The sequence below is a fragment of the Diabrotica virgifera genome, chromosome 5 (genome assembly GCF_917563875.1).
Source record: "Diabrotica virgifera virgifera chromosome 5, PGI_DIABVI_V3a".
Classification (NCBI taxonomy): domain Eukaryota; kingdom Metazoa; phylum Arthropoda; class Insecta; order Coleoptera; family Chrysomelidae; genus Diabrotica; species Diabrotica virgifera.
The window spans coordinates 32,646,232-32,663,393 of record NC_065447.1 but is presented as its reverse complement, the minus strand read 5'-3'; the positions used below and the strand labels follow the sequence as shown (position 1 = coordinate 32,663,393).

The window sequence follows — 17,162 nt, the reverse complement described above, 5'->3', positions numbered from 1 at the left end:
TGTGAGACATGGACATTAAAACAGTGTGACGTCAACAAACTGAATTAATTCGAAATGTGGATGTACCGCCGAATGCTAAGAATAAGCTAGACCAGCAAAACTACAAATGAAGAAGTACTGGAAATAATGAACACACGTTCTCATCTGGTCAACACAATTAAAATTAGAAAGACGTCATATCTAGGACACATAATGCGCCATAGAGAATTTGAGCAGCTCCAGGTAATATTATAAGGCAAAATCGAAGGTAAAAGGGGTATAGGAAGAAAGAAAAAATCCTGGCTGCGAAACATCAGAGATTGGACCCACACAACAGGGAATGACTTAATCCATCAAGCCCAGAACAGAGAGAACTTTGCCGTATTGATCGCCAACCTCAGTAGAGAAGGCACTTAGGAGGAGGAAATATATTAAATTTACTAATAATATTTGAATGCGGTATAATGGATTTATTTATTTCCATAAAATCATGTTATGTAAATACTAAGTTAAGTGACTATTAATAGCCCTTTAGCTTAGCTCCTAAACCTTTCCATTCTTCCGAAAACAACGCAGGTTGTTTTAAATAACCCTCGGTGTGTTTTTACAGAAAACAACCCATTTGTCTCTGAAATCTGATTTGTTTTCAGAAATCTGACCTACCCTTAACCGTTGTACAAATAAATCCCGATATTACATAATTCAGCACGCAATATCGAACTCTTCGACATTGGCAGTTGAATAAATCTAAACACAATAATGCCGGGTCCGACCAGTTGTTATATTAAAAATTAAATATCACCAGCACATGTGGAGTCCATAAAACGGGTCCCAATGTCGCTGTATGTACGCGCCAGGACGTATAGATATGCGACTCAAAACCGTGTCAGTGGTGGAGGGAATTTATAAAATTTAACCCTTAACTGCAAAGGTCACATTTTTGAACAGAACTGAAACAGGTCTCGTCTTACCGATCCCTACATATATATTTCATATTAATGTAAGATATTAATATTTAAAACAAACAACCCTATTCAAAATTCTAAATGTCGATTGCGAAATACTTTGAGCTCCACAACTTTTATAGTTTTGAGAAGAAACATTGTAAATTTAAATAATAAACCGAAATATGTAGAAGCAGTGTACAGTGATCTGTTAATAGCTGTAAGTACAGTTTCCAAATTTGCAGTAGTTTGATTACAAGCATTGTTTTTATATACATACGAAGAACATTATTTATATTTCGTATTTATTAATTATTGAAAAACTAGTTTTAACTATTGGCATTATCTTGCTAATAGCTAGATCGACTATTTACTTTTAAATAGACAGAGTCGGACCTACCCAAAGTAAAATTATTGAAATGACAGTTCAATTTAAATTTAAAAAAAAAGATAGAAGATTAAATTTGACAAAATGGCAGGTGGTACTTCTGACTACAGGGGTCCATCAATTAATCTCGATCAGCAAAACATTACTTATTCTACCATCACTAAGCAACAACCATTAACAAAATTCCCAACAAAAAACCAGGCCCTAATTTTACCGGCAGTAGACGGAATAAGAACAGAAGAGTACACCATTGCAGTAGGAACTTATAGTCCATCCAAAAAATGTACTGTTCTCATCCAAAATGTCAAACGGAAGAATATGCATCTACCTTTCAAGCATGCAGGTTGTAGATGATTTTCTAAGTCAACATGGTGAAATTAAAATTAGAGAACATACAATCTAAGCACGTAAACTAATTATACCCGCTAATAGATTAGTTCTATCCCAAGTATGTCCATCTATATCCCATAACATTATCGAGCAGTCTTTAATCAATCTTGGTTTTAAATTATTGTCTCCGATTCCGTTCTTTAGAGCTGGAATACAAGACCAGCAATACAGCCATGTACTTAGTTTTCGAAGACAAGTTTACTTTGCACCTACAGACAATTTTACTGTACCCGACTCCGTCCTAATTGATTTTGAAAATATTTCGTACCGAATTTTTCTTTCCCATAAACTTGCTGGTTACAAATGCCACCAAACTGGTCACGTTTCCTCGTATTGTACCTCAAATCCCTCTTATCCACAAAATACTCAAAAGCCCCAAACGGAGGAAAATTTTCTTCCACAAATACCATCTACTAGCCCCGAACAAAATCAAATTACACATGTAAATGACGAATCTCGAGAAGAAATGGATGCTCAAGTCAGCACCGATACCGATAATAAAAATAAGCGATCTCACTCGGAAGTGTCATCCCCTACTTGCTCCACTCCTACAGAAACTATACCAACAGAATTCACGAAACCAAAACCAGTGCAAATTAAAAAGAAGAAAGAAAAATTATAAAATTAGACAAATCCACTTCAGAAATTACTAACACTGAGTCATTATTACAACCAGTCAAAGAATTTATCCAGGATGCATTACCACCATATGTACTAAATTACACCCAATTACTAGCAACTACATCCTAATATTAAAATTAAACACTAAGGAGAAAGGTACAAATAACGTTGGTTAACGTAACTCATCTTGAACAATTATTTTTTTTATTTTTTTTTTCGGCTTGGACTATAGTCATTCAGCCAGTCTCAATCAAAAGTAAATGTATTAAAGATATTGCCAATTAGTGAAACATGGTTATTATAAATATATTACAATTTTTTACTTCTTATTTTACCTACTCATTACAGCTAATATACATACTATGTTAATAAATATTATAAATATATTATACTTAATGTTTATCAAGAACTATACATTTTACAAATAAAATTATTAATGTTAATATTTAAAATAAATGCATTCTTTTTGTATTTTTTTGTTTTGTTTTTGCTTTGTTTTTTTGTTTTGGTTTTTTTGTTTTGTTTTTTTTTTGTCACTACGATAAGATGTCAACCCGGTTCAACCCCTCGGAGGTTTAAATCCTCTTAGTGATTTTTTTTCTTTAATTTTTTTTTAATATATTTTTTGTATTTTTTTTAGTTACTAGATTATTTAAGAGAGTAGTTTTTTTTTAATTTAATAATTTTTTTAATTTTTTTGTTTCTTTTTTTTATTATTTTTTTTCAATTTTTTTTTAACATATTTTGCAAATGCCTATAACTAATTACAATAATATTTTACTATACGACAAGGAAGATATCAAAGAGTCAAAAATTTTCTTTTTATTCAGTGACAGAATAAAGAGAATATTTACAGGGAGTGGGATGTTGTGGTCTATAATTATTTTAATTAGGTGGTTGGTTAGGTGTTTATGCTTCTTTCATTCAACAAATATGTGGTTCAAGTCACTTTTAACCTCACATTCTTGACAAATATTCGAATCTAATATGTTTATTTTAAATACATGTGCAGGATAACATGCATGTCCAAATCTAATTCTACTGATGGGGATATGTATTTGCGAGGGAGGGTGAAATTATTATACCAAGTGTTTTTCCGGAATATTCAGTTGTATCAAACTGTATTGTGTTGTTGATATACTACAGTACCTTTCCCAGCGTGTTTTCCAGTTCTTCATCTGTTCAGTTCTTAAACAAGCAAGAGCATCTAGAATGCAGGGCTGATATTTGGTTACTGTTCCATGGATGAGGGAATTTTTAGCTAATTGGTCTACATGTTCATTATGTGTAAGTCCTGAATGTGCTTTGATCCACCTAAGTCGTATTTTTTGGGTGTGTTTATTAATTTCAAATAAGATTTTTTTTATTAAGAAAATGTATGGATTAGAAGTACTACAATGTAGTTAAGGTGTTTGAATAGCAGTAAGCACAGATAATGAATCAGATGAAATTACTGCAGAATTATAGGATGCTAACTTGAAATAAATTAAAGCCTCATATACCGCCACAGCCTCGGAACTAAAAATGAAGAAATTTGAGCGCGGTTTAAACATTTTTTCGATAAATTTATCTGGAACCAAAAAGGCACAACCAGTACCATTTAAACTTTTGGATCTTATAATCTCGAGCAGTTATAGCCCTTATTATATAAAAAACAACAATAATAAAACTATAGGCAACATGTTTTCCTAATAACCTTTTTTAATTCAATGAGAACGCCAATGCAATATGTATTCCAAATCAAATCTGGCGAAATCGCTTTCCGATAGAAGGGTCACGCAGACCTAGGGCCAATCAGTTTTTCTGGACGTTCCCAGTAATCAAGGCGTAGATAATGGAAGCCTGTTATTATCTTTGAATATACAGAAACGTACACGAATTTAAGGATGGATCCAATGTAGACGCAAGAATATTTCCAAGTTGAATATCGGAGTTGAGAGAATAGCACGAATATTCACAAAAGGTCCAAATTATTTAGTGACAAATTGAGAAAGCTGAAAAATAAACGATACTAAAATGCGATATAGTCCAGGTGGGATCTGTCGAAAAACAGTATTTTTGAAAAATTTAAACGCAGAACGAAAGATTACTTTATTACTGAGGGCCGAAAGTCTCTTAGAATGAATAAGAAAATTCTTTTGAATGAGATATTTGAAATTAAAAATCACACTAAATTTTCTCTTAGTTTTTCACCCCTGTAACTTATTAAAATAAATATTATAGAAGTTTTCAGGGACTTTCGGCCCTCGGTAATATCGTAATTTTTCATTCTGTGTTTAAATTTTTCTAAAATACTTATTAGTTTTCTCAGGATTCGAAAAAAATTAATCCCATTTAAATAGCATTGAAGACGAAAGTTCTTCCGATCCCCTTAGGTAATTTTTTATTTAACAAAGGATCACGCCCAGATGGATGACGTCACTAGTATACCATATTATATGCCCCAATATCGTAACTTAAAAATAAAAAATTGACCTGTTTCGGGATTTTTCCTTAAAGTCGCCAGTTTACGAAGTAACGAATTTATTTCTTTCATTTGCACCATACTGTATAGACATGCAACGGTGGAAAATAGTGTCGCGCACGCTTGATTAGCAATTAAAAAACATAGGAGTTTTAAATATTGTATTGCAAAAAACTCTTCGGGATTCCATCAATCTATGTTGAAAGAATATCTACCTACTTTGGCAACATTCAAATTTTTAGTTTTTCACATAGTTTTTGAGGGTTAAAAATGGCCGATTTCGCAAATTTTCAATTTTTAGTCGCTTATATGTCAAGAACTATCAACTTTAAAGAACAGTCAATACAGACCTTTTCTGTTTGGAATAATCCAAAAAACCTAAAAAACTTTGTTGAATGGGGGAACACAATGGGGGGAAAACAAATTCTTTAATAAGTAAAAATATAAATCTTTAAAACCAATAAAACCTCCAAAAAATTTTTGTAAACAGTAAACAATTTAAAAAATTTTATATATGACATCCACTACTTTACTTCACAAACACAAGAATAGACACAGATTTGTTGGTTGTCTCTCAACAACTATCTCTTCACCCTCAAGAAATCCCAAATACTATAAACTTGTTTACCTTTGTTTACCTTTGTAACATTCTCCGTCTTTTCCACCATATCCCGTTAGCATAACTTAAGCAGAAACATCATGTTATGGAATAATGAGGTTAGAGCTCCTTGTATCCGAATCATTTAGTGACTTGTAACCGTTGACCTGACGATGCTCTGTAACCTATAGAGAGCGAAACCGGTCGTCGGAAGTACACAATTAAATGATTGAGAGTACATCTGTCTTTATTTTCATCTAAAAAACTTTGTTTCATTCAAAAAAAAAATAATTTTAGGAAAAAAACAAAAAATAAACGTTTAAAAAATGTTTGACCCACTTTTGGTCCTGGCAACATGCAAATTTGTTAAAAGGGATCCTTTTTGAGTAAGATTGTGCAAACAATTCGAATCGGAATATTTTTCCTAGCGGATGCGCAGTGGCTTCCTGGACAAACTATAGAGAGTAAGGTATTTCAGGGACATTTTTTAAACTACGATTTTGTAAAGTTACACAATTTAAATTGTGTAAATCTACAAGAACCAAAAAAGCTGATACTTCTCTTCTCCCTTTGTACCCTTTCAATATAAACACACAGAAAGAACATGTGTTCCGTCACTGCTAAACAATCATACCATTGCTTGTAAAAGGACATTTAGAGCCCGGTTTCTTTTTACCAACCACGAGCTCAAACTTAAATTACTTTCTCGTTTTTGTGCCGCTTAATATTTTTATAATTTAATTTAGAAGTGAAACAGTAACTGTATTAGGCACACTGTTGTTTTTTAATTTCCTCCGTTCCAACTACAGACGGAAGTGCTTCGGTAGATTTTGTTCGGGGTTTGCGCTTCCTAACGTTTTCCAGTTTCAAGCAATTGGGGAATTTTCCGTGATGTTGTAATTTCAACAGACGTGGTTTATTTTGTCGAAATGTGGAAAATTTGGCTATTTTTTTAATTTACTGTTAGTGTAGGAAACAGAGGTTGAACCTCGCCAAATGGACACAAATCCGGTTTTATTTTTTTTCTGGTATATCAAGGGGTGCTTATTATGAAACTTACTTTTTCTTAAAAAATTTCGGCCCGGAACCCCCCTTTTCATCCATTTAAAGGGGGCAATTTGTGGTTTTTGCGAAACGTAGCCCTTCCTGTAAGTTTTACGAAATATTTACTTTATAGTAAAATGAAGAGATATTTCCTACTATTTATTTTACAACGAGCATATGTCTATCACCAAAGTTGACAAATTTTTAAAAAAGATATTTAAAAAAAAATATTTTTCGTAATTGATGGATTTGACCGTTACTTGATGGAAGTTTATTTTATCTAACAATAAAACACTGAAAACGTTTGTTTTCTATACTTCCACAAAATGTATTACAACTAAGTGACTACAGCTGTTTCGACAGAGTGCCTTTCTCAAGTGATATAGTTTACAATGTGTTTGCCTTTTTAAGTCTTTAACTGAAGAGGTTGAGGAGTGGGGAGCTGTTTGTCTCGAGTTGGTCATTCCGAGTTACATCTGTATTTTTCAATTTATTAATTTCCATAGATTCTAAAAAAGATAGCTTAAGGCCTTTATTTTGGATATGCAGAATTTGAAACTCTCCATTGAAAGAATGATTATGATCTAGAAGGTGAAGTGCGTATGTAGAAGTGTCTGTTTTTCTATTGTTGAAAGCCCTTTTGTGTTCTGCTATCTGTTTGTCAAAGGTTCTGCCAGTTTGACCGATGTAAGTTTTCGGAGAGTCACGACAAGTTAGTTTGTACACACCACTCTGTAGTTGCTTTCTCTTTCGGCTTTTATTGTTCTTAATATATTTACTTAAGTTGTTGTTAGTTCTGAAGGCTGGTGTTATTCCTTTCTATTTTTGTATCTGGCTATTTGTTTTAGTTAAAAATCCTTTAGACCATAATAGTACAAATCCAATCATTGCATCTGAAATTTTACACCTTCTTGAAATTTGCATAAATCAAGACTATTTTTAATTCAATAATCAAATATACGCAAACAACAGTGCAGGACTTATTATAGGTAATCCTCTAAGCCCATTGCTATCAGATATATTTATGAACCAACTTGAAAGAAAAATGTCTAAACATCCCGTATTTAAGCAGTTCTTATATTGGTGGAGATACGTGGATGATATACTAGTATGCTTTACAGGAACTAACAGACAACTTGACCAATTTCTATCATACATTAATTCAATTCATAGTAATATTGAGTTTACAATAGAAACAGAACAGAATAATTTCATAAACTTTCTAGATGTAACGATTACCAGGCTACACAACAAACATGAGTCCTCCGTATATCATAAACCTACCCATACTGACACAACCATACACAATTCATCATCCCATCCTACACAACACAAATTAGCAGCCTACCATAGCATGATACATAGACTGACAGAAATTCCCATGGCAAAAAATAACTTCGAGATAGAACTAAACATCATTAAACAAATAGCAGTAAACAATGGCTATAACGAACAAACAGTTAACAAAATTTTAAACCAAAAACTCCATAAGAAAGCCCTGAAATTAGTGTATCTACCACCACAAAAAGAACCCAGTACCTTCTGCTCTCTCACATATACTGGCAAGATAACAACAAAAATAGCCAGATACATAAAAAAGAAAGGAATAACATCAGCCTTCAGAACTAACAACAACTTAAGTAAATATATTAAGAACAATAAAAGCCGAAAGAGAAAGCAACTACAGAGTGGTGTGTACAAACTAACTTGTCGTGACTGTCCGAAAACTTACATCGGTCAAACTGGCAGAACCTTTAACAAACGTATAGCAGAACACAAATGGGCTTGCAACAATAGAAAAACAGACACTTCTACATACGCACTTCACCTTCTAGATCATAATCACTCTTTCAATGAAGAGTTTTAAATTCTGCATATCCAAAATAAAGGCTTTAAGCTATCTATTTTAGAATCTATGGAAATTAATAAATTGAAAAATACAGATGTAATTCTGAATGACCAACTCGAGACAAACAGCTCCCCACTCCTCAACCTCTTCAGTTAAAGACTTAAAAAGGCAAACACATTGTAAACTATATCACTTGAGAAAGGCACTCTGCCGAAACAGCTGTAGACACTTAGTTGTAATAAATTTTGTGGAAGTATAGAAAACAAACGTTGTCAGTGTTTTTTTGTTAGATAAAATATTTTTCCCTAACTGTAATGAAAATTAAGAAGAAACCCTGCGGCAATTAATCACAAGAAAGTGGCTGATTTTTTGGTATAGGTTTCATTTAAGGGCAATTGCAATTTTTTTAATTACAGGGTGATACATTTTAAAAAACCCCTTTTTATACCACCTGAAGCGCCTATGCTAGAGTAAAAAATCTTTCAGCAATTATCCATGTACTCGTGTTATTTACAAATTTCTATAATACACCCCCATTTTTTTCCTGAACCACTCCAAAAAAGGAGAATTAATAAAGGAAGTGATTTCCTTGGAATCCTTCACATACCATATCCTTTATTACAATGCTTTATATATCATTTTGTGCACGTTCTTTTTACCCATGCATGGACACCAAAAGCGATTTCTTAATGTAACCCCTGTAGCAAAAAAATATATTGAAAAAAATGGCGGGGTTGAAAAAAAAATTGTTTTTGCTCTGTGACCCATATGGACATATGCTCCATCAATAGTGTTTTTCATAAATTGGCCGTAAAAAATTTATTAACACAGTTAATAAGTGTATATCGTATATTAACCGAAAATTTGGGGCGAGAACGCTGTGTGCGAGATGGGTGACGCGGCTGCTTACAGTCGAGAAAAAACTATGACGTGAGATGGAGCTGGCTCCAAAAGGCGATCACTTTTTCAGGTGTCAATTTTTTGGGCTGCGCATGGGATAATTTTTATCTTGAAAATTGAAAATCAAAAGCAAGTATCATGCAAACTTATGCAACGTTTGAGAACTTATATAAAAGAAGAAAGCATTGTTTCATTAAGAATCCAGCTCACCAACTCGGTATTATACGGGCTAAAATTCATGAATTATACAGGGTGTAACAAAAATACAGGTCATAAATTTAATCACATATTCTGGGACCAAAAATAATTCGATTGAACCTAACTTACCTTAGTACAAATGTGCACATAAATAAAGTTACAGCCCTTTGAAATTACAAAATGAAAATCGATTTTTTCGAATATATCGAAAACTATTGGAGATCTTTTATTGAAAATGGACATGTGGTATTCTTATGGCGGTAGCATCTTAAGAAGAAATTATATTGAAATTTGGACACCCAACAAAAATTTTATGGGGGCTTTGTTCCTTTAAACCTCCCAAACTTTTATGTACGTTCCAATTAAATTATTATTGTAGTACCATTAGTTAAGCAGAATGTTTTTAAAACTTTTTTGCCTCTCGGTACTTTTTCGAAAAGTCAGTTTTTATCGAGATATTTCGAATATTTGTCAAATCTACCACATATTTGTATATGGTTAAGTACGATTATGGAGACTTGGTAATAATATGAACATTTATTTATGATTTACATTTTTAGGGATATTTTGAAACATATTAAAAAAGAAGCCACATCTCGATAAAAGGTGTCTTTTCGAAAAAATATAAAGAGGCAAAAAAGTTTTAAAAACACTGTGTTTAACTAATGGTACCGCAGTAATATTTTAATTGGAACGTACACAAATATTTGCGGGGTTTAAAAGAACAAAACCCCCATAAACTTTTTATGTGTAAACATATTGAAAAATAAGCCTCAACTCGATAAAAACTGCCTTACCGAAAAATTACTAAGAGGCAAAAAAGTTTTAATAATATTGAATGTAACTAATTGTACCACAATTATAATTTAATTGAGACGTACACAAAAGTTTGGGGGGTTGAAGGGAACAAAATCCCCATAAAATTTTTATGGGGTGCACAAATTTCACTATATTTTTTCTTTAAGATGTTCCTGCCATAAGAATGCCACATGTCCATTTTCAATAAAAGATCTCCAATAGTTTTCGATATCTTCGAAAAAATCGATTTTCATTTTGTAATTTCAAAGGGCTGTAATTTTTTTATGTGCATATTTGTACTAAGGTAAGTTAGGTTCATTCAAACTATTTTTGGTCCCAGAATATGTGATTTAATTTATGACCTGTATTTTTGTTACACCCTGTATATTGAATTGCTACCTTATGCACCCTATTCGCCAGACTTATCCCCCTTGGATTATTTTCTCTTTGCAAACTTGAAAAACTGGTTCGCTTGTAAAAATATTTCTAAATATTAGTTTGGTATAGTTAAGTTAAATTATAAATATGCCTCTATTTGAATTATATTTTTTTAGGTTTTACGCCCCTTTACAATGCAGTATTTTATAAGAGAGAGAAGTCTGTGGAAATGTTACTCAAGGCTGGTGCCTGGCTGAGACCTTCCTATAAAAATGAGCTTCACCTTTTGGGAGAATCGGGTAAGAAACATTAAGGTATATTATTTTTGATAAGAAATATTTAATTATGTCTTATTTTTTTTTTAAATTGTAATATAAAATGTTCGTATGGGCGCCGCCTTGTTCGAGCATTATAGTCTAGTAAAATAAAATTACACTACATGTAAATCAAAATGTAAATTCGTACAGGTTGAAACAAATTTTATATCAAAGTTTAGGTGGGTACAAAAGATATTTTCAAGAAAGTATCCAAATCACACAAGGGGATCATTGTTTAAATAATTAAAGAGTGGTCATTTTTGCAAAAAAAATTACTTTTTTAACTGCTGAGGTCATTCAATTAATAATGAAGGTCTATAAGATTGTTTTCTGTAAAGTTGAAGGGTAAATCTTTCACATAAGTCTTACTAAATTAAATTTGACCCACTCTTTATTTAAATAATTATACATAAATCTTTAAAAATAAATTTGAAAAAAATTATTTTTAGCGTTTTAAATAAGCACTATAAGATATCTTATTTTACAGGATAAGTTGTGCTATGTTATCAGTATTAAGCAAAAAAAATTGGTCGAAAAATATTTAATATTTTTTGAGATATTGAATTTGTTTATTAAATGTTACTATATTTTCAATTGCAAAAACGCGGTTGTTGCCAAAGAAATATTCACCTGTGTTAAATCTTATTATTTTTATTTTTACGTATATTTTCTATAAATGTATTGATAAATTTAAATTTCAGTCAAACTGCCCCCTAAAATTGCATTTGAAAATAATTCAAATTTGTTTATAATTTTTGTTTTAATAACGTCGCGGTGATTAAATATTTTAAAATGCCGTTTCGATAATTCGGTTCCTGGGAATTTTTCACTAATTAACAAATTTTTTGTCTTTTTTTCCTATTCTTTTTTTTTTCTTGGCATTGTATTACTACGGGCCCTTTTTGGGTTAAGTTTCATTAAGAATGTCAAATCTCTAAGTTGTAGATTCTAGACCTAATAATATCAAGATTGGTCTAAAATTACTTAAATAAAATGTGGCAACCTACTGAGTTACAGGGTGTGTTATTTAAAAATTTAAAAATTATTTTCATCAAGTACTTTCAAACTATTTGACGTATCGTTATCATACTTTACAGAAAGTGTGGGTACTATACAGTCTACTAAATTGTGATAAATAAAAGTTTATAGCTACCACCAGAGGTGTACGACAGGGGCCAGTTAATGGTTGACCCTTCCCAAATTCTACGCCACTGAGGGAATTACTATTTTAGCGATATTTCTCCATTCTCCAACACTTTCTATGTAAACAATATACTCTTTACTGGTAATGATTAAGTCATTAGTTTTCGAGATATTGGACGTTAAAAATGAAACGGCATAGTTATTTTGATTCATTCATTCATTCATTTTAAGCTTCCAATATCTCTCAAACTGATGACTTTATCAATACCAATAAAGTCATTTACATACAAAGTATTGGAGAATCGAAAAATTTCGCTACAATAGTAATTCACTCAGTGGCGTAGAATTTGGGAAGGGTCAATCATTCACTATCCCCTGTCGTACGTCTCTGGCACTAGCTAGAAACGTTTATTAATCACAATTTAATAGAGTGTATAATAGCCACACTTTCTGCCAAGTATGATAAGGATACGTCAAATAGTTTTAGAGTACTTGGTAACAAAATTTTTTAAATTTTTAAATAAAACACCCTGTAACTCAGTAAGTAGCCATATTTTATTTAAAAGATTTTAGTTAAATCTTAATATTTATAGGTCTAGAATCTACAACTCAGAGATTCGACATTCTTAATAAAATTAACCCTAAAAGGGCCCGTAGTAATATAACTCCAAGAAGAAAAAGAAGAAGAAAAAGCGACAAAAAATTTTGTTAATTAGTAAAAAAATCCCAGGAACCCAATACTCGAAACGGCATTTCAAAATACTTAATCCCCGCGACGTTATTAAGAAAACAAATTATAAACAAATTTTAATAATTTTCAAATGCCATTTTAGGGGGGAGTTTAACTGAAATTTGAAGTTATCAATACATTTGTCGAAGATATACAGAAAAATAAAAATATTGAGATCTTAAAGAGGTGAATATTTCTTTGGCAACAACCGCGTTTTTGAAATTGAAAATATGGTAACATTTAAAAAACAAATTCAATATCTCAAAAACTATTAAATTTTTTCGACCAATTTTTTTTTGCTTGATACTGGTAGCATAGCGCAACTTAGTCTGTAAAATAAGATATTTTATAATGCTTATTTAAAACGCTAAAAATAATGTTTTGCAAATTTGTTTTTAAAGTTTTATATATAATTATTTAAATAAATAGGGGGTCAAATTTAATTTAGCAAGTCTTATGAGAAATATTTACTCTTCAACTTTGCAGAAAAAATCCTATAGACCTTCGTTGGTAATTGAATGACCTCAGCAGTTAAAAAAGTAATTTTTTTGCAAAAATGAATATCTTTTTTACCCACCTAAACTTTGATATAAAGTTTGTTTGAACCTGTACGAATTTACATATTGACTTTTTTATTTTATTAGGCTATTAATATTTTCTATTGCTACGTATGCTTCAGAATCAAGGAACACAAAAGAAACCGACTCAAAATGTATAATAGCATTTAAAATATTAGTTAACCGCAGAATATTGGACAGTCTCAATACCTTGGAGAGTACATCGCACAGATAATTTAATACTTGAACTTGAATAGAAGACATGGAACCAATGATAGCTAAATGCACCGTAGAGGGCAAAAGATCTAGACCAAGATATCCAGCAGGATGGTTGGACCAAATAAAGGACATGACTGGTTACTCATTCTCCGAAGCAAAACAACACGCGCAGGAGGGAGATAATTGGACATAAATAGTTAAACAAATTACATGACGCGATATCCTTACCAAGAAGGAGAGATAGTAGAGGAGGAGGATGCAATCAAAATTTTAAATAATATTACATGAGCTTTTTAAATTCCTTTCAAAATCATTAAAAAAATATAAATACCTCATTACTTGTAGATCTATATTGCTAAAATTTTAACTATTTATGAAGTGTTAACATGTTAACACGTTGCTGGACAAACCTACTATAACCGTCATACATCTCATTAACGACTTCTGGAATGGTCATTTTATAAATCCATCTAATGGTGGCATCAGAGGCATAAAATATGTACCTAAATGTTATCTCTAGAACTATAATAGGTGTTCTGGTAGACCGACGGTTTCATTTTCTAGATTTATTTTAGAGGCTTATGCAGCAGTATTAAATGTACACCTGAAAAACGAAGCCTCAAAGAATCGATTGCAGTTCATTTACAAAATACCTCCAGAGTTACTGTTGGGTCAAGTACAGTGTTTTAAATAATCGGTCTCCGGAATAAACAAATTGATAACTTCATCATCATCATCATATGACCTTCTGCATCCAAAGTTGAACATAGGCCTCCCCTAATTTCTTCCAGTTTTGTCGATCTTGGGCTTCCTGTAACCAATTCCCAGCAACCCTTCTGACGTCGTCTGTCCATCGTGTAGGTGGTCTATCTCTACTTCTTCTGTCTGCTCTTGGTCTCCACACTGTAATTTTTTGGGTCCACCTCCCGTCATTCATTCTGGCTACATGTCTCGCCCAATTCCACTTCAGCAGCCATGCTACTCGCTCTATGACATCTATCTCTGAGAGTCAGTCCAAGTAGTGACCGTTCCATTCTTCTTTGGGCAACTCTAAGTTTAGTTGGTGTGGCCTGGGTTAATGATAATGTTTCGGAGCCGTAAGTCTGACTGGAAGCACACATTGGTCGAAAGTCTTCTTTTTTAAATAATTTGGAAAGTTGCTCTTGAAGATGTCTGATAGAGCTCCATATGCGGCCCATGCTAAGGTGATCCTTCTTTGTAATTCGGCAGTTTGATTATCCCTGACAATTGATAAGTTACAACCTAGGTATTTGGTAGGTCTGATTGAAATTCCTCTAAAACGTATAAGAAACGTTTGATAGAAAATATATTCTTTTTACTTTTAAGACTGTTGAAAAAAAAAAACAAAGCAAAATCAGCTGTACGTATTCAAATAATTGTTACAAACTACCCAAGTAGCACAATAAAAACATTTTAAAAAGACATTTTAGTTTTATTTAAGTTTTATAAAGGTTTTATTGTGGTAAATAAAAAGATAATGGTTTTAAAGTTACGTTGTAGATATACTGCCAGAACTTTAAAACTGTTAAGCATTTGTCACTAGTTTTAAAGTATCTAATAAGAGTATCAAATAAGACTAATTAATCTTAATAGATAATTTGTCTTATTTTAGTTTTAAAATGGTTTATTCTCAGTTAATTTTAAAACTAATCAGTTTTATGAAGAACTTCCGGACTATTTGGTTTTATTAGATTCTAGTTTGTGACCTTTTAATTTTATTGCAATTTTAGAGATTCTCCTAATATGACTAATAAAACCTATTATTAAAACTACTTGATCTCAAGACTATTATGTCAGTAAATCATATGCCTTAAAACTATTTTTTTTGTTTTCTTTAGAGTTGCTTTCTTAAAAGGAATTATTAGCCTATATTAAAACCAAACGCTCTTAACTGAATCAATTTGGTTATCGTAAGGACTAAACTATGCTTCTTGTTAGAAACAATAAAACTAAACTCATCCCCTCTTCTTTCATGTCCAAAATGGTCGGCCATTTGTTTTAAAGCGAAATAGTGTTGTAAAATGTGGAAGTACAGTTAGTATACTAAAGAATAACAACGCACACAGCACTATGATGCCTCGATTTTAAGGTTAGATTCACATTAAAACCGAGTGGCATTTAACTCCAAGGCAACCTTTTTTTATGTAAGGTATATGGGGTCGACATTTCGCCGTCGCCGTTTCGCCGTCGCCATTTCGCCGTCGCCGTTTCGCCGTCGAGCCATTTCGCCGTCGCCGTTTCGCCGTCGAGCCATTTCGCCGTCGCCATTTCGCCGTCGCCATTTCGTTGTTAGCATTCGTACTTATAATTTCGGGATGATCATTACTTATATATAAGTTTTGAATGGTTTCCGAACGATTATATACTATCACTTTTGCATAATGAAGTTTTTTATTTTTGATACGGTAAAAACAATTGAAATTGAAATCCCTTTTCTCAATATTAAGAAGATTAGTCCGAAACTTCAATGCCGATGGAGATATTTTAGAATATCTTAGAGGACTTGCCCATAATTATGAAATGTACCTTTTTAAATATTTTTAATACTATAAATATTTTATTTTTCAGACGAAAACAATGTATAGTTGAATACGAAAATATAACTTGGTTTTACGTGGTTTTACTAGCAACATCAGCATTTTATTTAAACTGACATTTAGTATAAAAAAAGTTAGTGTGTTATCACGTTCTTGTAAACTTAACCAATGCCGGGATGGCGACGACGAAACGGCCGACGGCGAACTGGCTCGACGGCGCAACGGCCGACGGCGAAATGGCTCGACGGCGAAACGGCGACGGCGAAATGGCGACGGCGAAACGGCGACGGCGAAACGTCCCAGTCCGCGGTATATGCTCTTGGAAAGGTATAAAATAAAACAATTTGATCTTAACAATTCTGTGTCGATAGACTAAATAGTTGTATTAGGTTTTCGGCCATATTGCTTTCTGGAGATGGTGAAAGTCATGGTAGATTACAATATAAGGCTTACATAAAAATTATAAATAAGCGACTTAAAGACATAAATTCGATTAATGTTAAAATTAAAACATTAAAATTGTAGATAAAATTATTTTTCTTTCAAATTATTATTATTCGGATTTAAATTGTTTTATTATTATTATTTTTTAATCGCCAAAAGTCAGAAATCTTAGGGCGCGTGAGTTATTTAGACCTATTTTGGTTAAAATTATCAATAAAGTTGGGTGCTCGAGTGGTTTTCCACCTTGACAGTCCAAAATAACCAAGTATTTTTATTATTTTATGATTACAAATACGTATCTACCTATCATAAAAAATGTAAAAATTTGTTGGCCTATATGGAGTATATGGGTTTACAGAATCATTTAATATGGTAAATTGTCTTTAAAAGCCTCCATTTAAGAAACCTTTTTAAGTTTGCTATAAAACTGCCTGCACTTAAAGTGTCGTTTAACATGGTTTTAAAAGTACTTTCACAGCAGCTTTAAAACCAGTTCCTTAAGAAAACAAAGTTTTAAAAAGGTTTTTATTTTTGGTTTTATTGACCTCTTTTAGTGTGGGCCCTTTTATGATGAAAGCGGTTTTATTGCAACCTTAATGTTTACTTAAAAACCAATTGGATTTAATTTTAGTTTTATTCTATA

At 32.1% G+C, this 17,162-nt stretch overlaps 1 protein-coding gene across 4 annotated transcripts in view; it reads left to right on the top strand.

Moving 5' to 3' along the window:
• Positions 1-17,162, top strand: part of LOC126884982 (transient receptor potential channel pyrexia-like) — a 242,069-nt gene that overhangs the window by 57,667 nt on the left and 167,240 nt on the right. For all 4 annotated transcript variants that reach the window (XM_050651366.1, XM_050651367.1, XM_050651365.1 and 1 more), the window contains one exon: positions 10,728-10,850. In XM_050651366.1, coding sequence (XP_050507323.1) covers positions 10,728-10,850 — 123 coding nt within the window. The remainder of the gene's footprint in view (positions 1-10,727; positions 10,851-17,162) is intronic.